General features: G+C 50.2%; 1 protein-coding gene across 1 annotated transcript in view; it reads right to left on the reverse strand.

Annotated features, from left to right (window-relative positions):
- Window positions 1-20518, reverse strand: part of KCNIP1 (potassium voltage-gated channel interacting protein 1) — a 337549-nt gene extending 317031 nt beyond the window's left edge. Inside the window, exon 1 of the mRNA XM_072756621.1 lies at window positions 19904-20518. Coding sequence (XP_072612722.1) covers window positions 19904-19991 — 88 coding nt within the window. The 5' untranslated portion in view covers window positions 19992-20518. The remainder of the gene's footprint in view (window positions 1-19903) is intronic.
- Between the last annotated feature and the right edge of the window lie 4772 nt (window positions 20519-25290).

Below are 25290 nucleotides of genomic sequence, written 5' to 3' on the forward strand. Positions count from 1 at the left end.
GATTTATAATTTATAATGCAGGTAAGTGTATGGCACTGGCCCTGCAAGGGAAGCGTGTCTCACACTTGAAAAGGGCACAAGCGGAGCATGCCATCATCTCTATTATTACTACTCCAGGAAGTTTTCCTAGAACAGTGGTTCTCAAAGTATGGCCCCTGGTGCAGTGACATAAGCATTCTGCAGGGCCTTGGGAGAAATGCACATTCTCTCCAGCCTTTCCTAGTCAGAAGCCTCAAGGGGATGTAATGGGGTGAGACGAGGTGGCAGACAGGGGACGGGGACAGCACTCTGTGTTTTGACAATGGCTTCAGTGGCTTCTGAGTGCCCTCAAGCATGACAACCGTTCGTGTAGAGAATCAGTGCCCTGTCATTGGACTTTTCAGAATAAATAAATGACTGCTTGACAGGGCAAGTCCTGAGCTAGATGTGAAGTTAGGCTGATGTCTCTGAAGTTCCTTCAGGAGCTGTGATTCCAGCCGCAGCCCCTAGGTATGAATCTGTCTCTGCCTCTGCTAGATTTCATCTCTCTGGTTCTCAATTTTTTCATCTATAAAAAAAGGACTCCTCCTATTGGGTAGTTGGGAGGGCTGAATAGAGATTTGACACATGGTAGGTGGCCAGAATGGAAGTAATTGAATACTCAGAAACTTCCAGAAGCAATTATACCAGTGATAATGTTAACTAGCATTTATTGGTGCTTCTGTATTACATGCCAGGCACTGTGCTAAGCAGTTTGCCTTGTAGAAACTCAGTTAGACACTATTGAGTCTACCTCAGAGAGGAGGAAAAGCAATACAGGACAGTGGTTATGTATGTCAACTTAAATGTGGCTTCAAATACCCAACCTTCCCATTCATTCACTAGCTGGATGGCTTTGGGCAAATAACCTCTCTGCCTCAATTTCCTCATCTGCAAAATAGGAACTAATAATATTTCCCTTTAAGTGCTGGTATCATATTGGTTATTCTATAAGCTTCCTAGAATAGTAACTGATACATGGTAAGTGCTATGTGATATTATGAAAAACTGAAGCTCTAAGAGGTCACTGGCCAAGGTCATTCATATAGCAGGTGATGAGCTGGGAATCCAGCTCTGCGCTGTGTGATTCCAGATCAGACTATCAACCATAGTAACTTGAGCAGACTCAACTAAAGAGCTGGGGGACCTAGTCCCTCAAAGCCCCAGGGGCCAGGTAGGGAACAGTGTTGTGTCTCTGGAACCCAATGTGCCCTCATACAAGTCAGGGATGTGAGAGGAGGGCATCTATATTCTGCTTGAGCATCTCTCACTTCCAACCAGGAATCCCTGATGTATCCCCATACCCTCCAGTTTCTTACTTGGGGACATTCCGTCCAAGGGAATATAGTACACCATTCCCCAGAGTTTCTCCCTTCTGGGGTCAGGGAAGTCTCAAGAGTGTCCTGAGTTGTTAAGAAAGCCACAGTGGTGATCTTGTACTATGGTAATGGTACTAATGATAAGATATTACTTTGGGGGGAAACTAGGCCAAGGGTACAATGGAATCTCTCTGTATTAATTCTTATAATTCTGTGGGAATCTGCAAGTATCTAAAAAATGTGAGTAAATTTAAATAATAATAATAATAAGAAAAAAAAAGCGCCCACCATTAGTCTCACTGAAAGGGACTTCTTTGCACATGGTTTCCATGTACCTGCTTTTGGGGCTAAAATACATGGAAACTCAGAAACTCCAAAACAGCCTCTGCTAGGGGAAAGGCCATGTGGCTCTAGAACAATGCCCAGCCCCCACTGCCCCATGCATTATTGATAATGACCTTCATTGGGTTGGGACAAATGCCCTCTTCCTGTCAATGAGACTGGGTTCCATCTGCCTCCTGCTCACAGAACTCCATGGGCAGGATGAACATGAAGTAATGGGCATTTGAGCACAATAACTTAGACACTGAGGAAAAACATTTTTTGGGATAATGGCTGCCTAGGAACAAAAAGCCCTCATCAGCTCTTAATAAATCACTGCTAATGAACATCTCATGTTTCCACCATTTTTGCTTTTCATCTCATGGGCCAGTGACTCACACCTGGAGAGGTGCACCTGGCTTGCTCTCCTGTGTCCCTCCCCTGGAACTCAGCCCACGTTATGGGGATCAGAGCCGGAAATGGGGAGGGTAGAGAAGAATCAGACCCAGTGCCTGCCTTCATGGAGCTGGCCACTCTTCCTACCCCCACCCCCACCATTATCAGGGTCCTCCTTCACAATGAAGAGCTTAATTTACACAAATTCAGAATAGTGCAATATAAAATATTAATAAAATCTTTTTGTGACTTATTGAAGTGACTCCAGCCCCCACCCCATCAATAATTTATCCAAAATTTCTCCTAATTTTTAAACCCCTTTCTAAAGTGAGTGGCTTGATTGTAAACTGCATTCATTCTTTGCTAATTGACAATATAGGCTGGTACATAAAAATATGTCATATCTTTAGAATTAGAATTGCATTTTGGGAATTTTTAATTACACGAAATATTCGGGAATATGGTCTTTGAACAAAGTCTAGCTATCCTATACCTCACCAGTGACTGCCTTTTCACATGGAGGGAAAAGAGAAAGGTTGAAGCAAGATGAGAAAGACACCGAGAAATTCACTTCAGACTTGTATAGCAGTTCTAAGGGAGGAGGCTTATGAGGTCATAACTATCCATGATAAACTTAAGATGTTCAGTCTCTTCTTAGATTTCCACAACTCTCTCTTCCCACTCCTATAAAGCAGATGATCCTCAGTCAACTTCCTTAAAGGATTTGAGAGATGGGGAAGGGCTGGATGTAGATGTGAAGACAACGACTTCCAGCTGACCAGTGGACAAAGTTGGGGACTTAGCCAAAGGCTTGCACCTTCTCCCTCACTCAGTTGCACTCTTTTGTTTTTTAAGATTGTATTTATTTATTCATGAGAGACACAGAGAGAGGCAGAGACATAGGCAGAAGTTGAAGTAGGCTTCCCATGGGGATCCTGATGAGGGACTTGATCCCAGAACCCCAGGCTCACCACCTGAGCTGAACCCAGTACCCCAGTTGCAGTCTTTAATCTCCCGTAATCTCCATCACCCCATACCAAGCTCTCTCTTTTCTGATATATGTAAACTAAACACAGGGGCTTGCTAAGTATATGCAGCTTCAAGACATGTCTTCTCTCCCCACTCCCGGTGAGATGGTTGCGAGTGTCTGAGCCCTCCTGTGTCAATTCTGGAGCCCCTGTTAGTTCATTCCATATTGATTGCTCCTATTCAAATACAAACTCATGTTCTCTGAAGGTAAATAGTTATTTAAAGATCATCTAGTGCTGGGCACCCTGGTGGCTCAGTCAGTGAAGCCGCTGACTTGGGAATTGGCTCAGGTCATGATCCTGGGGCCCTGGGATCCAGCCCTGCATCTGGGGCGCTGTACTCAGCTCAGCAGGGAGTCTTCTTGAAGATTCTCTCTGCCTCTGCCCACCCTACCTGCCAGCATTCATGCTCTCTCTAAAATAAATAAATCTTTTTTTTTTTTTTTTAAAGATCATCTATGCTTCCTCACTTTTTAATTTGGTGCTTGGGTCCTCCCAACAACATTCCTCTTTAGTGACAATCTACATTAATATCCTTTTGACGAGCAACTCATTTTACTGGGAGGCAGCCACTTCCACTGGGGATATGTTTAGCAAATGCCTCCCTGTACAAGAACACGTCATCCCTAATAGTAGAGCTAATATTTATGGAGAACTTTTAGGTCAGGATTCAGGTTGAGCTTTTTACATGTGCAGCTTATGTCACCCAAACAATGCCCTTTAGGTTATCATTGCTATCTTCACTTCCAAAATGAGGCAACCAAGGCTCAGGGGAGGGACTTAACTTGCCACAGACTGGAAGTTAGTCAAATGCAGAGCTGGGATTCAAACACGGATAGCATGGCTTCAGACCTTACTCTCAAAGCTCTGTGATTCCTGCCCCGTGGTCTCTGTACCAAAAATGGAAAATGCTGAGCAGAGCACAGTTAGGAGTGGCAGTGTGTTGGATGCTTCCATATACCTTCCCACAGAGCCCAGGCTTCCTGCGGGCTCCTCCCTGGAATCATGCCTGTGAAGAGTGAATGGAGGTAGGTTGAGGTCCAAACATAGGTGTCCTACAAAGGCCTGCAAAGGTTCTGACGTGGGCGCTGCTAAGACAGACGGGCCATGCAGTCAGCTACAATCTGCAGGATTCCACGCACCACCCAGCCCACAGCCCGTCAAACACTGGGCGGGAACCAGACAGGCCAGGACCACAACAGTCCCTGAATTGGTCACTCTATCAAAAAGCAGAATGGGAGAGAGGCTGGTCTGACATGACTCTTTCTTGAGGACCCCATGCTTCTCTCAGCAACCCCTATTATCTTTCCCTATTATTCCTAAACCATTGGTTTAATAGTCCACGGCCACTCTAGAATTTGTCCAGGAGTTGACAGCATGCTTATTTATGCATAGCTTTAGAGTCTTCTCTTACTATCATTAATAAAAATCAGGCCATGTGACTCTTCTTGGCAATTAAGTAATGTTTCTGTGACTCTGTTGGCCACTCAAGTAGTCATATTCTTGGAAATGTCTTATATACACATGTTTTTAAACCCTGGTTTATACTCCCTCCATTGAAATTCCCTGAGGCACAAGCCAGAACTCCATTGATTTGGAGCAGCTAGAGCGCTCTGAGCTCCTGACGTCACGTGAGCCTCTTAGCCATCCTGGCACATGGCTCCCAGTCCAGATCTCACTCCTTGTGGGGGAGGCAGGAAAGTACCCAAACACAAGTGGGTATTGCTTGCCTCTCCATCAGATTATCTCCCCAAGTAGACTCACCCATCAGCTAGTTTCACAGTCTCTCTCTCTCCAGACATGTTCTAAAAGCGTTTTTCTTATCCTTACATTTTTGGGAGGTAAGTTTCAACTTCGTGTGACCTTATTCTCATGACTCTGAGTTACATGTTTTGTCTTTGGAGAGGGCAACTGCAGGGAAGAAAGCTCAGAAAAGTAAGAGGTGGAATCTGGCTGGACTGGGACCTCAGGCAGTTTATTTAATGTCCTCCAGTCTCCCCTTCCTCAATCGGAAAACAAACCTAACACCGTTCGTTTTATAGATTGCTTGTGACAAACTCATAAAAGATGCTCCACGAATGCTCACTCTCTCTTTGAGCAAACATGTCTCTTTCCTCTGCTAAAGATTCTTCTCTGTTTGAACCCAGAGAGCTTCCTACTGCTCCCCTTTCCTTACTACTAACTTCTCACTTTCTGTTCTCACGAGTGGCGCTGGGGACCACCTTGCCTCTCTGTCCCTCTCAGTCCATTTCTAGCTGTATTCCATCTTAAAATTTTTGTCCACAGACTGCCTTCCTCCGCATTGAACTTTCTTTAATCTACTCACATAAACTTAGTTCCCATGGAAAAGCAGTGCCTGCACACAAGGGCCACATCCCCGCCCTGCTGAACCATCCAAGGGCCAATGAACCAGTGACCATGAAAGTCCACTTCTTGGGAGAACCATCAACACTGACAACAATAGATCTGCCTGGAATAATCTTCCAATTGTGAGCCAGGCAGATACCTTGGCCCAGAAATCAGGCTTAATTGGAAATTAAATTGCATTTCCATGCCAACTGCAGGACGCCTATATCCACAGCTAAATTATCAAGGTGATGCCTCATCTCCAGGAAGCCCATGGGAATAGACTGGCTGCATCAGCAAAATGACAAGCTTGTATCTGATGAAGAGAACTTTCTTTAACGTGCAACCTGAGCCCTTCAAGTTTTTTTTGGGGGGGTTCTGTGCACTTACTGGCTGCCTCCTTTGTGCCAGATGCTGTGGCAAGATTTGGAGGAATGGATGCCAGTGGGAACCGTACTGTGTTTTGGCTGCTCCTGGCCAGAGGCAGGAAGAGAATCACATAAGCAAAAGATTTCTGAGCTTTTAGTTACCCAAGGGTTGAGTTGCTTTGGGAGGTAGAAGGCATCATGGATAACATCACCATTCAGTTTCTATATTTAACATTGGTACTAATAGTTCACAATGCTCAAGGGTCTGCCGGACTCTTCACTAAGCCCTTTGAACACATTTATCCCATCCTCCAGGCATCTGTAGGATAGAAATACACTATGATTTTCATTATCCTCGTTTTACCTACAAAAAAACTGAGACCTAGAAAGCAAGTAACTTGTTTTAGGTCACTGCTGCCCTATCAGTAGAACTGGGATTTAAACTCAGCTTATTTCATAGCACAGCCTATATCTTTAAGCATGACACTATACTGCTCCTTTATTTCCTCCACATTTATTTATTTATTTATCTATTTTTAAAGATTTTATTTATTCATTTGGGAGAGAGAGAGAGAGAGAACAACTGAGGGGAGGGCCAGAGAGAGAGGGAGAAGCAGGCTTCCCACTGAGAAGGGAGCCTGATGTGGGGCTCCATCTCAGAACCCTGGGATCATGACCTGAGCCAAAGGCAGATGCTTAACGGAATGAGCCACCCAGGTGCCCTTCACCAGTTTTAATTTAAAAAATTTCCAACTATATAAAGCATTACAAAATGAGTACTAGGAGATGTACTTTGTTCACAAACTGTTGTCAATATTTTGCCATATTTGCATTCCTCCTCTTTGTTTCTTTGTACCTGTGTGTGTGTGTGTGTGTGTGTGTATTTCTTTTTCTGAATCATTGGAGAGTTACATTCAGGGACATAAAACACAAGTCTGGTTTGGAAACCACGTGGGGACCAGTCTGGCTGAGGAAGAACGCAGATGGAGGCAGGGAGCCACGAGCAGCATGTGGGCTGAGGCCATGAGCTGTGGGACCCAGGCTGGTAGGTTCAGGGCATGCTCTAGCATGTGGGAGGCTGTGGTATCATGATAAGGAAAGCATGGCTGTCACTGAAGTTCTTGAGAAGAAGTAAAAACCTGCAGATGTATTTCAGCAAATGATTTCTTTATGGGCTGATTAAATATACATGCTTGTTGAAGGCAGTGTAGTGTAGATGATACAGATAAGTGTCAAGAACTTTAAAAAATCACCCTTAAGTCCAACTGAAACCCATGCTACTATTTCAGTTTATTTATTTTCTATTTCACTCTTCTGTACACATTTTTTATAAAGATTGTATTTATTTATTCATGAGAGAGAGAGAGAGAGAGAGAGAGAGGCAGAGATATAGGCAGAGGGAGAAGCAGGCTCCTTGTGGGGAGCCTAATGCAAGACTCCATCCTGGGATCCCAGGATCACGCCCTGAGCCAAAGACAGATGCTCAACCACTGAGCCACCCAGGCGTCCCTCTGTACACATATCTTTTCACAGATTGGAATTTCATTGTACATACAGTTTTGTATCTTGATTTCTTTTTTTTTTTTTTTACCTAATATTACACTAAAAGCATTTCTGCTTGTTTTTAAGTGGTCCTCAAAATCATTTTTCAGAGATGTAACATTATTCCAGCAGATAGCTGAGCCTAAGTGATTTTAACCCACTCTTTTTTGACTAAAGCTTTGCTTGTCCCTGACTGTTCACTGCTATGGTGCGATACCATGATGAACACCCCTGGGTCACAGTCTCTGTGCACATCTCTGGTCACCTTTTAGAACAGATTCTAGAAGTGAGATCCTGGGTCGAAGAACTGGATGGATTTCTCTTTGCCTGGCCCGTGGTGTGGAGGGAATGGGAGAGGGAGATATGGGAGGATGTGCAGGCTGCAGGCTGCTGCAGCAAAGCCACTGAGACATGGTGAGGGTGTGGACTTCAGGAACAGCTCTGAGAATGGAGAGATAGTGATAGGAGAAACACTGGCAAGAAATGATCAGTAGGACTTAGTGAGGAAGATAACTGCAGGGTGAAAGACTGGGGACACAGAGAAACAGAGGAGTTGAGAGAGAGGGAGCTGCTTTGCTTTTATAAGGGTCGAGTAGGGGTACAGGAAGACATTCATATAGAAGAGTTTAAGATCTGTCCTCCCTCCCTCCCTTCCTCCTTTCCTTCCTTTTTTAACTCATCTGTCTGTTGGACTCCTACTACGTACCAGGCCTTGTGCTGCCTATCAGGCATCTTATACAACTAAGATATGGCTCCTGTCCTCCATGAGCTCACAGTTCAGCCAGGGCATCTCCTGCAGGCCTGGAACTTAAGAGACAAGCCGGGGCAAGGGAGAGAGACACAGGAGGCCCTACTGGAGAAGAAGACACAAGGTCAAGGTTGCAGGGTCACGGCTGAAGAGACGAGGAGTCTTACAGTCATTGATGTGTGGCCTGGAAGAGCCAACTGTTGGGTGGCCACACCTCTGTAGGGAGCTGGGTCTCTCTTCATCCTGGTGTTCCTGGCTGCCAGCCCCCAGACTCTGCCTCAAGATACCTACTTCAAGGGTGTTCCTTGCTTTAGCCTCAGTTTCTCCATCTGTACAGTGAAGGGGTTGGGGTTGGAGTGTTAGGAGGAGTCTCACGCTGGTCACTTGCCTGGGTGGCCTTGACTTCCTTTCAACTGCTGGCTTGCCATCAGGCTCTTGGCAGATTGTTTGGGAGGACTTCAAAGTCCAAGGTATGACGCAGAGGCACTGGTTTGTGCTGGGGAGCCCCATGCTAGCTTTCCTTCTACACTACAGAGTCCAACGAGAAGGCCAGCAGGCGGGGGCAGGTGCTCATCACTTTCTGGCCTTTAGCTCACCAGATGTTGTTAAATGTCCTGCCAGAGCCCACCTGCCCTGGGGTTTTGAAACTGGGGGTCTAGCTTAGGGGTAGAGGTGTCCTTAGGGGAGTCTGACCCAGGCCACAAGAGATGTTTTAACGCTCAGGTTTTAGGTTTATAAAGCTAAGGTCTCATTGCTGTACTTACTATTTTGTGCCCACTTCCCAGCAGAAAGCAAGACTCAAAGAAGCGATGGACCTTCTGAAGGTCAAATAGCATCCAGAGACTAATGGTTGGCTTGGAGACTAATGACCTCCAAAAATCATGTTCCCAGAAGGTCCTGGATTCCCAAGGGCTGGAGCACAGGTAGGGAAGCCAGCTGTGTCTGCAGCCTCCAGAAGCCTTTGCTGGTGACTGGTCACTTCACACAGTAACAGAGGAGACTCCCAGCTGAATGGTGCAGAGCCAAAATGGAAAATAATACTGGTCCTTCCCTTGTGGCAACACTGCCCTCTTTCCATGGGAAGAATAGATCAAAGATTAACTAAATGGCCTGTAGCTACAGTGACAGGAAGGGACAGTTCTCAAGATGAGGGGCTAAGGAGCCAGACAAAAGGCTCAAACCCTCATGTCCGATTGCAGAATCACTGGTGGCTTTGCTAAGGGATGAGTGTGGATGGACAGATAGACTTGGGAAGGTGGGTTACATAACAGGGCCTTTAAGAGAACCAGACGCCCAGATTCAAGGCCAGTTTTGCTGCCTGCTTGCTGAGTGGTCTTCCCTGGGCCTCGGGCTTCTCACCTGCCTTGTTGACCCTTCAGCCTCCACTGAGTCCTACTATGTGCTGGGCCCTGCACCGAGTACTGGGGAAACAGTGATGGCCAGAACAGTCCCTGCCTTCACTAAGTGAAGCAGAACTCTTAGTGGGCAAGCCAGACCAGAAACAGGGGAATCAATGTGTGATGTCATTGCATAAGCAATGAACGCTATGTGGAAAAACGAGGCAAACTTAGTGGACAGAAAGTGCCTGATGTGTGTGTGGCGGGGGGGCGGTGGGGGATGAGGAGGTGGGGATTACACAGGAGGGGATGTGCCAGACAGATGAGAGCTGACAGTGCCCGGTGCAGGTAACAGTAACTGGGAGCATCCAGAGCTGGTGCTGGTGTGCCAGCAGGAGCAACTGGGCCTGGTGGCTCGGGTACACCGCAGGGAGACCAGGAGTGGAGGATGTAAATGCAGAGGGCACATCAAGCAAAGCCCGTAGGTCCCAGAGGAAAGTCTGCATTTGACCCCAGATGTATCAAGAAACTGCTGGAGGCAGAGTGGTGAATAAGGGGTGAATGGGATTTATTTTGTATTTTAAATATATGGGAATGGATGAATAGCAGGAGATGAATGGGTAAAATAAATGATGGTCCATCCATACACGGACTATTATTCAGCCTTGAAAAGGAAGGACGTTCTGATACAAATGTGGACGAACCTTGAAAACATTGCCAAGGGAATATTTTCTAAGCCAGACACCAAAGGACAGCTACTGTATGATCCCATTACATGCAGCACCTAGAACAGATAGATTTGTACAGATAGAAAGGAGCCCTGGTGGTTGCCAGGGCTAGGGAGAGGAAGATGGAGAGTTAGTGTTTACTGAGGATACAGTTTCAGTTTGGGATGCTGGAAAGTTCTGGAGCTGGATGGCGGCAATGGTTGCACAAGAGCGCGAATGTGCTTAATGACACTGAATTGCACACCTAAACGTGGTAAAAATGTCAAATATCATGTTATGTATATTTACTACAATAAAAAAATATGGGAAAGGATGCTATGCAGAGAATTGTCTCTGAGGTTATGTCACTTTTTGAGGGCTGCCATAACACAATACCACAGACTGGGTAACTTGACGGAAATTTATATATTTGTGGTTCTGGAGGCTGCAGGTCCAAGATCACAGTGCTGGCAAGGTTGAGACCTCTCTGGTGAGATCTCTCTCCTCTGCTTGCAGATGACCCTTGTCACCTCCCATGGCACCCTCTCTGTGTGTGCCTTTCTTCTTACAAGGACACCATGGGGCCCCACCCTTGTGACCTCATTTAACCTTAATTAACTCTTTCAAGGCATTGTCTCCAAATACAGTCACCTTGGGGGTTAGGGCTCCAATATATGAATTGGGGAGATGGCACAGTTCAGCCTATACTTGGCAGTAAAAGTGCTGAGAGATTTGGCCGAAAGAGCCTTCCTTGAGGGACTGCATAGAATCTTCAGTCGCACTTTGGCTCTGTGACCTCGGAAAGTTATTCAACCTCTCCCATCCTCAGGTGAGAGTAGGTAACTTCAGGGCTGAGGCTGGACTGAATGTAGGGATCCTCAGAAAGCCCCAGCAAATAGATAACACTCCAGGGACAATGGCGATTATTATTCTTTGCACGGTGCCTCTTGAGTTTGGAATGACAGGCTGCTGTCTCTGGGCTTGTGAGGCACGGGCAGGGTTAACCAGCCCAAGGATGGCCGTGCCCTCTGCAGGCAGTGTGCCTCCTGTTGTCCCAGGCTCTGAATGACAGCCAGTTCCAAGCTGATGCTTGCAGATAGTGAGCGGCAAGCCTGGGCTTGGCTCTGCCTGCCAAGCGTAGATGGTTTGAAAAATGCCACCCAAACTGGTCCAGGGTTAATCAGAAGATTACAGAAAGAAAATTAGGGCAGGCTAACCCCGGCCTCCCAGACACAAGCATCAAAATCACATCTCCCTCCCTGATTCCTGCCCAGGTCTCGGCCTCTGCTTCCAACCACCTCCTTCCAGCAAGAAGTGGAAACTGGCCAGACTGGCAATTACAGGGAGAAGGCTTGCAGAGTGGCATTTCCTTTCTTTCCTGTCCTTGCAGGCTGGGCTGTCCAGCCAGTTCTCTCGTATTTTCTGCTGTTTAGCTGGAAAAGATGGCCAGCGATGGTGGTTTGCGGGGGACTTGGGTCTCAGGGGAATTCTCTGGGATTGTGCTGCTTCAGTCAGAACAGAGGTCTTGAGGCCTTGATTTCTGAAAGAGCACTACACATCGCCTCTTGGCCAAACTGGGAAGGCACGAGCTTTGTGTTCATTGCTTTCCCACCCTGGATCTGAGTTTTAGAGACGGAGAGCGAGAAATGAGGGGTGCAAAGCCAGAATGTGGAAACAGACAACCTGACTCAGAGCCTGGTCCTTCCCTTTCTGACACTCCGGTTTTCACACTGTAAATGGGGCTGACGAGAGCACCCCACCTTCTTGTGCTTTTGGGCGTGCACTGTGCTTGGAGCAGTGTCCGGCCCAGAGCAGGTGCAGCAAGGAGGATGGCAAATACTGGTATTGAATCTTAAAGCTCTAAAGCTGGACGAGACCTTCCAAATCAACAACTCCCCCATTTTAGAGATGAAGAAACTGAGGCCCAGAGAAGGAAGCCACCTGCTCAGTGAGCAAACATGATGATTTGGATTTGAACTCAGGTTTGGCTGTTATTTGATGGAGGTCTAAGAACACGGGCTGGGCGTGTGGTGGCTTCAGCCAGAGGGAACCAGGGTTGACTTGGTGTTTGTGGCCTCCCTGCCCTCACCCCATCAGGAGGAAGGCTTTCTAATGCCTCCAGACGGAGGATCTGTGAGGCATGCAGGGAGGGTGGTCGCTGGTGATGGTAAACGCCTTCCATTCACGTCTTTTCCTGGGGTCCTGGCCTCCTTTCCTCCCTGCTGGCCCCGGTGAGGCTATCTCATCTCCTGCTTCCTCTCTCTCTCTCCAGCCCTCTGCCTTTCTGTGGGGTCCTCAGAGCCTTGGCCCTCCCTCCTGCCCTCCTGGTTGGGGCGCAGATGGACACTGAGGGGCTCTGGCCAGCCGCGGTGGACAGGCGATGCGGGCCTGCCGTCGAGGGGCCGATCTCGCAGGGCACAGGAAAACTGGAGTGGAAGTGGGACGAAGCCTGGGTGTGGACTGGGCTGACCCATCATGTCATCACAGTGGTTCCGGCTGGTCACGTCTGTCACACTCCTGCACAGAATCCAGCACGACATGATGGAGAGTGAGAGAGGGCCTCAGCAAGGGACTCCAGTCACTGATAGTGCTGGGCAGGGACGCTTTCAGTCACCGTGCATTCAACCCACTGGGTACTCAAGGAGCCAAGCACAAGCCCCACACATGAGCCTCATGTCCTTACGCGGACTGGGTAGGTAAACACATAAACCACTAAATAAAAAGGATATTTTCAGCTGTTGACAAGTTCTCGATTATAGAAGTTGTCATTAAGAGTGATAGGATGGGGGAACATCTGGGTGGCTCAGCGGTTGAGCCTCTGTCTTTGGCCCAGGGCATAATCCTGGAGTTCTAGGATTAAGTCCCACATCGGGCTCCCTGCATGGAGCCTGATTCTCCCTCTGCCTGTGTCTCTGCCTCTCTCTCTCTGTGTCTCCCATGAATAAATAAATAAAAGTCTTAAAAAAAAGTGATAGGGTGACGGGACATGACCTAAGTAGCAGCACATCTGGAGAAAAACTAGGAGACTCGACACCCAGCCCACCTCATTCAGCAATGTCTCCTTTCTCCTGCCTACCAGTCCAAGGGCTCATCACTTGAGAAGAAGAGGACAGAACTTGGCCTCTACCAGGCAGTTGCTAAGTGCTAGGTACCACACATGTCACAGGCACCATCCGATTCAGTCTCCTGGTCACCCTGTACAGTGGGAGCTACTGGTTCCACTTTCCAGGAGGAGGACATAGACTCAAAATGGAAAATAGCTTGCCCAAGGCTATCATGCCAGGACGTGGCGGGATTTGAACCCAGGGCTGGCTGGCCCCAGAGTCTTTCTCTGGCTTTCCCTGCATCATGCTGCCTTCCTCCGTGGCTGCCTCAGGTGAACGTGTCCACACTTGGGAATCAACAGCTCTCAGGAACCTGGGGCCTGGGGTCTGGTGAGAGAGGTGATCCAAGGAAAATTCCGTGCCCTGAAGATTCTGTAACCCTGCAAGGACTGGGGGAGGTGAAGGTCATACTGACATGATAAGGGACCTCCAGTTCCCTTAGGACCTGACTTGATCCACTCCACCCTTGTCTTGGTATCATAACCCGTAATGCCCCTCCTGCCAGAGAGGCCATTTCCAGCTACTTTTAATTTGGACCAAACCAGCCACTCCCCCGTGGTCCTGAAGTTAATAGGATGTCTGTGCCAGGATAAGCAGGCCTGAACAAATTATTCCTAGCTAGTATCAGGTTATCTGGAAGACAGGCCCAGTGGCCCCAAAGAAGGACAGCCTCGACAGGTGGCAGGAAGCTGCTATGGGACTAGGGAGACCCTAGAGAACACCGGGCCGGTGAAATGGATGAGGGAGTGATGTGTGTGTACAGAGGGCAAGGATGAGAGACAGGTAGGCTGGGATGAGGGCTAGTGGGCAATGGGAGAGCCCAGACGAGCTAGTTTCCTACGCTTGTCGGTTCTGGCTGTGACTAAAGAGGTGGGAGTGGACCAGAAGCCCCAGTGATTGAACTTTCTGCATATGGCAAGGCACAAGCACTCAGGGAGTAGTACCATGATGCAGGGCTGGTCTGTCCTGCCAGGATAGTGAGCTAGTTGGGACCCAGGGCGGTGGGGAAGTGCACGCAAGCTGAGCTGCTCGTGGAACTGGTGGCATTCTCCTTTTGGCAAAGGGCTCTGTGACGTCTCATAGGTCCTAGGGTTCCCAGGGTCTTTCCCAGAAAATTCTAGTAACTAGTCAGTCTCTCAATTCCAGAGTACCTGGTGCCTAAAACCTTGTGTATTACCCCACTGACATGACCACTCCCCACTCTTGCCCTATGTGAAGGGAGAGCGGTGTGGAGTGTCCCTCAATGGCTTGGAGCCCATTCAACAACCAGCAGGTACCTGGCCCCAGTGTCCCTATCTGAGAGGTGATGGTGATGCTGGAAGAGCATGTATGAGGCTGTCTTGCTGACCTTGGCCTGTAGAGTGTTCTATTCCCCATAAAGCTTATTTTTTAACCCAGGTCATGCCACATTAAGGAATTTGTCACAACCCTTTGGAAGACGGGTGGCTTCCCTGAAGAGCTCCAGCTGGTACAACAGTTCTTTACAAACCCACCTACAAAATTAGTGGGAAGCTGGGGGCACTCTTTGCCAGTGACAGGTGGGGAGAAATCCCCTCAGGGGTGTCTTCAGCCCATGGAGTAGAAAGGCAAGCACCTGGTCCTGGCCCCAGTAGGACCTGGGTTCCAATCCCAGCTCTGCCACTTACTGCCAGCTGGGCCACCTGGTAAGTTTCCTTATCTGGTAAAATGGTGTTTGCAACCCCTACTCCCAGGGTCAGGACTGGGACAAAACAGGAGAGGTCCCCAGGGCACGATGTAAGGAGGGACTCACCATCAGCTGCCCGCAGCCTGCCACTTGTGTCATCCTCACAGAGTTACAAAACAACCTTTGCACTTGGTGGTGTTGTTACCTCCAATTACAAGGGATGAGCCTTGACTTAGGGAGGTACCTGACCTGAGCTCACACAGCTGCTAGATGACAGGGCTGGGACTCAAGCTGGGCCTGCCTGAAGGCAGAGCCAAGTTCAAGGTCAGTTCCTTGAGAGGCAGCAAGACAGTGTGTCTGCGATGGGTCTGAAGCACAGAGAGAAACCACCCGCCAGAGTGGGAGAGTGGAGTCGGGGTTCTAGGGCATTGTCCTTGAGATAAATCTCACAAGGTCAGCCCTTCCACCCCCTCCCCACCCTGCAGCCATGTGGGTGGCCTGGACAACGAGAAGCTCTCCTGGATTGGATTCATCCCTCCTGTTGGCTTTGGCTTCGCCATCTGTGCCAGGGGTGACAGATGGGTTCCCAAAGTGCAGAAGGAGAAGGGCTTGAACCTCCTCAACCAGAGTGAAGCCTGCACGACTTAGGTTCCCACCCGTGGCCCCAGAGTCTCTGAAGTGGCGAGGGAGTTGGCTGTGTAGGAAGAGAACCAGGCAGGTGCCCAGACCCTGGGGTTAACCAGGCATCTAAGCCAGGAGCTGAGCTTCCATTCAGTTAAAGAGCCAGGGAGGGCCTGGCCCTGGGAGTCATGCTATTAAACTCCTAATAAGGGAATCAGGTATGGGAAATGGCTCAAAGTCAGTCTTACTACTAGGTGGGACCTTAAGAAAGCAAGTTCTGGAGAGGGGAATAGAATATTCTAGAGAGGCCACTCTCAGAGTCTGTGCCAGCTACGAAGAAAGCAACAGTTAGTGAGATGGAGTCCCTGCCCTGAGGCACTCACAGGCCTGGGGGCAGCTAATAACTGCAGGCACATCAACAAACATTTCCCAGGACTTAATATGCAGGGAGCTTTATAGACCCACTCTTGTTTAATCCTTGAAGGAGGGCATTATGATTCCATTTTATAGATTAGGTGACTGAGGCCAGACAGGTGAGGGACCCTGCAGGAGACTTCTTGGCCAGCAGTGGACCCAAGGATGTCCCAGTGGACCCAAGGATGTCCCAGTCTGGCAACCTACTGTCCTTTGCACTGCATAAGTGGTTTACAAACTTTTTTTTCTTTCTTTCTTTTTTTTTTTTTTAAGCGAGAGAAACCTGTTCTTTAAATTTCAGGGAAATTCAGTACATAAAACAAATCAAAGTAGAGCTGAAGGGGCAGGGATGGATGTGCCAGCTCTTCTCCCGCGCAGTCTCCCTCTTGCGGGACAATTAAATGCCGCTCCCGAGACACGGAGAAGGCTCAGGGACGGTTCTGAATGATTTGCCTGGCTGGAGGCTCATCCTCTGGCCCCAGACTCAGGTCTTGCAGCCGGACAGAGTTCACAGAGGGTTTACTGGGCACCTCTGGGACGGGGGCTCGCACAGTGTGTCCTAGAAAGCTCCCACTCGAAACATCCTCCCTGGCTGACGTCTGTGCCCCGAGGTGCTGCTTCGTTCATGTCCTGCTTTCGGCAAAGCAGCCACTCCCGGCCTGGCACCGGACGAGTGGCTCTGGCCGCGGTGGTGACGAAAGACGCCTATGACCCCGGCCGTCCCAGAGCAGAAGTCCAGTGGGGAAGACAGCCTTCAGCAAACATGTTCTTAAAAGGAACGTGGACCACAGATTGTGATCAGAGCTATGAAGGGAAAGCTCAAGGTCAAGGAGATGTGTGAGCAGGAGGACCTCATCAGTTCAGCTCTGAAAAGGGCATCGGTGAGAAAAGTCTGGGCCACCCGCAGCTGAGACCAGTGGGCAACAGGATTGCTAAAACTGGGAGGAGGTGGCTGTGGTCCAGGAAGGGAAGGACAGGGAGGGGTGGTCTTGGGCTCTCTCCGTTCTCCAGGAATTCCCAAGGCAGGTAAGACATAATGAGTTGAACCCACAACCAGCAGGAGATGCCTGGTCCTATAGCATCTTTACCTTCTTCAATTCTGAAAGGGACAGGGAAAAGTCCTTCTAAGGGTTGGATTTTTGCAACTTGAGGACCCAGTGCAATGAGAAATGAGTAAGTGAAATTGCAATTAAACCCAGCAATCATTAAACTACCATAATGTGTCCATGTAGGATCTGACCTAGAGTCACCGAGGGCGGCCCATGCATTGGAAAGACCTTCTTTGCTCCCATGCTCCAGTCCTGGCCCTGCTCCCATGGTCATTTATTTAACAAATATTTAGCAAACACCTGGCTTGGGCAGAACACCAGTTTCCCAGTGCATGCCCGGCACAGAGCCAGTGCTATGTAAACACGTGGTGCTCTCTGCAGAGTGGGGAGACACCATCCTGCCCTGGTGCCCACTATGTGCCGCCTCCGTGAGCCCTGGCTCTAGGGAACGCTGTAAGGATGCAGGTCGCAGAAGGGCCAGGTGGCCACTGGGTCCTCAGTGCTGGTCCCTGGGGAGCCCTTTCTGTGTTCCATGGATCTTGGTCCCCTTGATTCTAAGCAAAGAGAGGGGCCCAACCTGACCTGTGCTGTCTGGTGTCTCTGCAGAGGCTGACACCCAGTGCTGCTTCCTCTGCCAGTGCCAGCCTGCTTCCATTGCCCACTCCTGCCCTGCTTCTCATCTCTGCTGATGCCATGTTTGGAGGAGCCTCTGAATCTGCCCCAGGCTTCTCTTCTGGGTGCTCTTCAGTCCTCTTGCCTCCCTCCATCTCCACACTCAGCATGGCATCTGGGTGATATCTGTGTATTTATCCTATGCCCCACCAGAGTGCACATGTCTTGATGGAGGTCTTGTGTCATATTGTCCATGTGTCCAGTGTCCAGCAGTTAGCATAGCACAGGGTAGGAGCTTAGTAAATAAATCTTAAGCAAATGATTGGAGGCAAATACAAAGACAATATCTTCCTGTTTATTTATTCAAATAGCCAACTCTCTCTCCCTCTCTCTCTCTCTCTCTCTCTCTCTCTCTCACACACACACACACACGCACACACACACACACATACCCCTTTACGGGCTCTGTCTCCCTGACTCACTTTCTCACACTTAACTCTATTGCTGTGGTCTCTCCCCCTCTGGAGCTCCTTGGAGTGTGCAGACCCCCTGCAGTCAGCTACATTAAGGGCCTCTGACCCCGCTCCTGAGGATGGCATGGCCTGGGTTACCCTCTCCAGACTCATGCCCATCTCAGTCCCTGATGGCTCCCTTACATCCTGCCACACATGGATGTAGAGGGATCCCCTGTCTCAGCGGCCCTGGATCCTCTCAACAATGCTGGGAGATAAACAGGATGCAGGGAACAGATTCATTTTACAGATGAAGAAACTGAGGCTCAGAGAGGCTGAGGCCTGCACAGGGAGCAAAGCCAGAGTTGAGACCTAGGTCAGACCTGAGTCTGGGCCAAAGCTCTTTCTTCTAAACCTCTGGGAAGCAAAGGCTGAGATGGGAAGCTACTCCTCACCCCTCATTCCCTAAGATCCTGGAAACCGTGATATGGGAAGAAAATCCTGTTCAGAAGGATCAAAATCCGGGGAGATCACCGCTGTATCCTCTAATCCTGGCTCCCTGCTCCTCACCCCTGTCCATCCCACGTGGGCCCCAGTACATCTGCACACAGCCTGATGCTCAGCATTAGACTGTTGGTCACCCTGGGCGTCCTGGAGGCGCAGTGCCCTATTTGAGAACTGTGGTGGAGGCAGAACAGGGGTGATGATGGGGCTGAGAAAGGATGTAGGCAGACCTCACCATACCCCCACCAACACACCTGCCTTTCAGTTTGTACCAAGCCCGACCTGCTGGGCCTGGAGCTCCTGCACCGCATCATCACAGCTGGCCACACGCAGCTTTAATCTTCTCTCCTTGTCATTTAAAAAAATCCTGGTCAAGGTTTTGCGGCCCTCCTTCCCTGGATACCCAGCCTGCTGCTTCCAATGCATCTCCCCTAAAGACTCTTTCCTCCTGAAAGAGGGTATGAATATTTAAAGACTTTTTTTCAGCCAGTGAAACCACATCATGCTGCTCTTTCTCCGAATTTTATCTCCAAAAAGTTTGCCAGAGTCTTTCCGAGTGCCTCACCCTCTGTGACATAGTGTCTATAGGGGGCTCCAGGGACAAGGATGGCCCTGAGAAGTCAGCCTCCCCTCTGCATCCTGGGGCTGACTGGCACATACACGGTCCTAGGTCTGGTTCACAACCACCCTTTCTGCTGCCTGGGGAGTTGAACCCACCCCCCCCCTGTTGCCCCAGTTCTTGGAGAAGTAGAGAAGACAGACCTTGATACAGGCAAGATCTGCAGAGGAACAGGGGTCTGAGAAAGCAGAATGATGAACAAAGCCCCAGAAATGTAGGACCCTGGAACCCAGTGGGAGAAAATCCTTGGCACATGAGACCCAGAGCGGATCCGAATCCCGTGTTCACCAGCGCGTGCTGGATTCCTGCCCTGCTGGCCTCCCCAAGTGGCTCTGGTCTGCACCATTACTCGCAGCCCACCGCATCAAATCTCCCTTTTATCAACAAGACACAACACTCCCTGGATAACTTCTTGAAACTCTAGTCACGCTAAGCAGCTTCCAGTGCTCTGGGAAGGGCTCTGTCCTTCTGCCCGCCTGTAACCAATCAGCCACACACCACCAAATCCATTTCCAAAGTTCCAGGCAATTATGGCCGGCTGAGCTCCCTGGCGTGGTGCCGCCGGCTCAGAGGCTCGGAGCTGGACCCAGGTTGTCAGTAACCCCGAATCCCAGCCATCCCTTTCCCCCCACCCTCCTCGGAGACCCTGGCACACCAGAACAGCCACAGACGCAGCACCAAGACACTTGCCACTTTGGCCAGCCAGACCACATGAGGACGACGGAAAATGAGGGTCAAGGCCAGGCTCCCTACCTTTGCTGAGGGTTCCGGTGATGAGCTTAAAGATGGTCTGGGCAAATTTCACGAACCCAAGCTTGCATCTTTTGGAGCAGCCGCTCATGGTGGCAGAGGGAAGGTGGGCTCTGCGGTCAGCGCCCAGGAGGGAAAGCACCCACCTTGCGTGGCCCTGGAACTTGGAGCCCGCCTAGGCAACCCCTGCGAGCGGATGTACCCCACAAGCTCCGGGAACAGCACAGCTGCCTCTGCAGTGAGTCCGGCTTCTGCATCCAGAAAGCCTGCGGGGCACGATGTCTGCTCCCTTCCTCCTTGCCTGCCTCCTGCACCCCCTCCTGCTCTCCACCCAAGTCCTCACCGTGGGAGGACCTCGGCACGCCGGGCTGGGACGGGGACGCAGTGCCAGGGCGCAGGGCGCTCCGAGGGAGCCAAGGGGGAGCGAGGCTGAGCGAGCGGGAGGAGGAGCCGGCGCTCTCGCAGGCTTGGCCGACGTCTTTCTTACATGGCAGTGGTAATGTGGCGATTAGTACTCGAGTCAGAAGGGAGGGACGGCTCCGCGCAGCCCTGCGCTCCGCAGCCCCCGCCCGCCCGCCCGCTCTGTCCTGCTGCTTAGTCTCGTGGAGCAGGTCCCCCTGCCCGGCCCGGCTGCGGGACAGCGCCCCAGGCGCCGAGGCCCGCCCGCCGCCGCCCGGGCTCGGGGAAAGTTCGCAGGCAGCGGCGCGAGCGGCCCGGTTGGCCTCGCGGAGCGGCGCTGAGCGGGAGCCCCGGGGAGCCGGCCCCTGCAGCTCCCCGGCCCCGGCTCCAGCAGCAGGGGCTGCCCGCCTCGGCCACCGCGAAGGCCAACGCCTCCCCCGCCTCCGGCCGCCTCGGGCCCCGCAGAGCCCCGCAGAGCCCCGCAGAGCCCGCTGCGGCTCTCCCCGGGGCCGGAGCGCGCCGCGCCGTCCACCCGCCTCCAGCCCCAGCCGGCTGCGCGCCCCGCAGTGCGGAGGGCTCCTCGCAACTGCCGGCGCCGAATTCCATTTGATTAGGGCACAACACTCTCAGAAGTAAAACTGCAAGGCACTCTGCAAACAGGAAGCCCGGTATGCAAATACGCTTCCTAACGAGCCGGGCTGCCCCGCCGGACCGGCCTGTGCGCATCCGCCAGGACCTCGGCGGACACCTCATCCCAGCATCCCAGCATCCCAGCCCCTGCCCACCGCATGAACCTCTCCCGTGACGCCGCACTTGACTTTCTTTGGCGATTCAAAAGGTCCTCAAGGGGCGCGTTGGCATGGGCGTCACCTGCTGATGCACTGTGGCCACATGAAGAGCAGATGTGAAACCCCCCATCTGCTGCACTAAGCCACACCCTGGGAAAGCCTTTCTCTTCCTCTTTATCCGTCTTTTTCTTCCTTTCTTGTCTCCCTGTTATTTGCTTCTCTGGGATGTTTGAGAAGAATAGATTGTTTAAGATGGGCTACCAGTTGATAAAATGCCAGATACATGGAATTCGGGCTCTTCCCATCTTCCATGAGTCATGTGGAAGTGAATCCTGAAACAAATATCAGCTCTTGGACAGGAGTCACCATCAAATTTCAGCTCTAAGACCAGACTCTGGAGACAGTCCATACACACAGAGCTCCCTGACTCACCAGCATGGTATGAGTCACAACATATACAGAGAAAGGAGTCCTGATGGAAAATATCCCATTGTGCTTGATGTCTTAGGGCCTGAATTGCCATGTTATTCACTCTTTGTCTTTAGGGATCGAAGGTTCCAGTTAAAAGGCCCATGGTGTCTGGGAATGATAATGGCACTGTCTTTGGTTTACCTATTCACGTGAATATTTGCCAAGCTCCCAGGATTTAGAAAACACTGGGCCAGGCAAACTGGACACACAGAGTCAGTGCCTTCCCAACCTTATGGTGGAATGGATTCACCATCAGGCACCAAGCCTTTGTCAAGAGCTCGTTTATCCGATAAACCTTGTTCAATTTGCACAATCTTAGTGGGATGGAGACAGGGCAGGTAGGTACAAAGAAGGGGAAGGAAAGAACTTGACATTGGAACACAGCTGGTGGCAAAGAGCTAACAAGGAGCAGTACTACCTGGCATCAGGGAGGGGGAGAATGTTTAGAGAAAGATCGGGGGAGGCTGTGTTAGTCACCTGACCACCTGCCTTGGCCAGACCCCCCTGCCTCTCTCTTCCATCCCACAGGAGACAGGGACACTGAAGAGTGAGAAGCCAGAATAAACTGTGGCTGTGACTTTAGTGGCATTAGCATACCCAGAACTCTTCTGCCTCGAACCAGGCCAGGACACTGCAAGAAGAGTGGCTCCCTGAAGGCTGTGGGGCAGCATCTGTTTCGGGATGACAGGAGAAGTCCTGGAGGGACTCGCCTTTGGGCTCCAGCTCCAGAATCTGGAGTCTTGTCATTTGAAACATCGGGTGTGGGGGGGTTGGGGAAGAAATCCAGCATCGTGGTCTGAGGGAGCTGGCAAATCCCAAGAAGCAGTAAGTGTCTTATCCCTGCTCCAGGCAAGACACGAACTCGTGGTTAAGAGCATGGCCCTTTGCCTGAGGCTTATTCATTCCCTGTATATGATTGGTGAAGATAGGCGACCTTGGCCTCTGCTCCAGGTGCTGAGCAGAAAGTGGGGAACAAAACAAAGTCACTGGGCTTACTGGGGTCACATCCCTATGGTGGAAGGACAGATAGACAATGTGTCTGCATACAGGACTGTGCTTTGAAGGAAGAGATCTGACGAAATGGGTGGAAAGGGACAGGAGCTCCTAAGGTGACAGAGTCACCGAGAAAAGCTTTGCTCCATTCAATGACATTGAAGCAGAGATGTGAACCAGCCACACAGCTTGTAGGGAAATAACTGTTCCAACAGAGAGAACAGTAAGTGCAAAGACTAGACAGTCCTGAGATGCTAAGGTCTGCAATCTAGCAGCTGTTGAGCAAGCAACAGAGCTTCAGTTTTTCCTTCTGGAAAATGGGAATAATAATCTTTAACCTCATCTGGGGAGGCTTCGTGATGAAATTAATGTGCTTAATCTAGTGCCTGGCATAGTAAGCCACTCTGTCAATGCAAGGGTCATTATTACTGCTCCTACTGTTACCACTGTTGTGGTGGTGCCACCACGATTGCCCCTGGCATCTAAAACAACTCCATACAAGTAGAGGCTGTATGGGTAAACCATTGTGATGATGGAAAATGCTGGAGCCAGGCTCCAATTCTTAATCTCCCCTCGTAGTAACTCAAACACTAAGCATTTCAGATTCTCCTCTGATCTCAGCAAGGATAAGTATTTGAACTCTCAGTGTTAGGGAAAGGACTCGGGCCCAGAGAGGGCCAGCAGCATCCAAAATATCACACAGCAAAGCCTCCGATAACGTGGGCAAGGTATTTAGTGTGCCAAGAACATTTCCAGCAAAGGAAGCCTGGTTGTGTCAGTATTAAATTCATAATAGAAGAGTATGGGAAAGAATCGTTCTCGGCTTAAGGAACACACCATTCTGCAAATAAGGAATAGAAAGGGACACACGGTAATGGAGCATTCAGGTGGCACCAGGGAAATTAGATCATCAGCAGGTTTGTAATTAGTCAGCCTCCCTGTCACAGATGTGCATTAGCTAAAGGAACTTGGGAAGGCAGAGTTATTGGTCCACCTGCTACTGTTCACAAGAAACTTCACACGGATTTCCAGGGGGCAGTAGGAGAAGCAGATGGGGGCTCCAGATGTCTCTCTGCTCACAAGAGTGTGCTGACTTCTCCAAGAGCAAGAGGAGAGGTATGCTGTCCTCTGGAAGGTTGAAAGGCTGACCAGATAGAAACATTCACTGAGAACCTTCTATGTGCAGCCAACATTCACTGATTACCTGCATATATGTAACCCTACAACCCTATGAGGCAAGTATTATTATGCTACCCATTCTATAGATGAGGAAACAGGCCCAGAGAGGGAAAGTGACTTGTTGATGGTCACACAGCTGGGGCAGAAGCTGAGCCTAAGGCCACTTGACATTTGAATCTAAAATTCATGGAAATTTATTTCGTATCTCACCAGGGCTCAAAATTAAAGCCCCCGGGCATTTGAATAAGGCATATTTTGCCTTGATTTGGAAGAAACAAGCAGCTATTATAATCATAAGCCCCCATTCCTGGAAGCATCATGGAGTGAGTTGAGACAAAAGCCCCGAAAGGAATTCCCTCCACGGCCATGTCCATGGGGGTGTGAGAGGAGGTGGAGGTGGGCATGGCTAGACGCAGATTTCAGCCACGCTGCAGCCAGGAAACACAGCCACACCCGCTCTTCTGACAGCAAGAATTTCATATAAAGACTTGTTACACGGTTATTGGAGGACGGATGAGGGCAGAAGGGGACCCTGAGGAATCACAGAGGTGGTAACTTTAGGAAGCAGCTGCCAACTCTGGCGCTGGGCGGGGGGCAGTCAAGGAAAGAACTGGGATTCTCAGAGCTTAGAAGCCTGGAGGAGGGGCTCCCTGAGCCTGAGACCCGGTCCTCCGAGGATGGGGTGCTGGCTGGCTGGTGCTGGGGTCTCTGAAGGGGAGTCATGAGGTTGACTCTGGGAGTTCAAAAAATAAGTATCAGCAACGAACCAGCCTCTGCCACTGGAACCTGATGCCATTGCTAGTTGTACTGGGGACACAGGCAGGAGCAGGAAGCTGCCTGGAAGGAACTTGGCCCCCTCCTCCCTGTCCCTCTACTGGCAGAGCCTATCCTGGGGCTGCTGATGGCAAAGCAGAAATGTGGCTTGCAGAGTCCCAGCCCAGCAGCACCGAGCAGGATGGAGAGGGGCGCCCTTGAAGCTGGGGGTCAGTAGTTTGGTTTTTTTTTATTTTTGAAAAATATTTTATTTATTTATTTGAGAGACAGTAAAAGAGAGAGCATGAGGGGTGGGGGAGGAGCAGAGGCAGAGGGAGAAGCAGACTCCCCGCTGAGCAGGGAGCCCTATACGGGGCTTGATTTCAGGACCCCGGGATCATGACCTGAGTTGAAGGTGGACATTTGATCGACAGAGCCACCCAGGTGCCTGGGAGTTGGTAGTTTAATAGCCAGCCAGGCTAGGGGTCTTCCCTTCCAAAACTGTAGAATTCCACCTTGTGCCAGGTATTGAGGCTATACCGGTAAAAAGATAGCATCCCTTCCCTTGTGAAAATTGCATTTTAGAGGTGGAGTCGGGTAGGAGTGCTCAGACTATAAACAAGCAGACAAAGGTATAAGGTAAAGAATTTTAGGGCATGCAAATACTCAAGCAAATAGTGACCAGTGTTTTCCAATCTAATAGAGCCCTCCCAGAGCTCACTGAACAGATCATGATAGAATAATCATTAAGATGAAGAGGGCAGATTCCATGGGGGTCATGGTCATTATAAAAATAAATCATCCTGA

This window comes from Vulpes vulpes, chromosome 4, assembly GCF_048418805.1.
Source record: "Vulpes vulpes isolate BD-2025 chromosome 4, VulVul3, whole genome shotgun sequence".
Classification (NCBI taxonomy): domain Eukaryota; kingdom Metazoa; phylum Chordata; class Mammalia; order Carnivora; family Canidae; genus Vulpes; species Vulpes vulpes.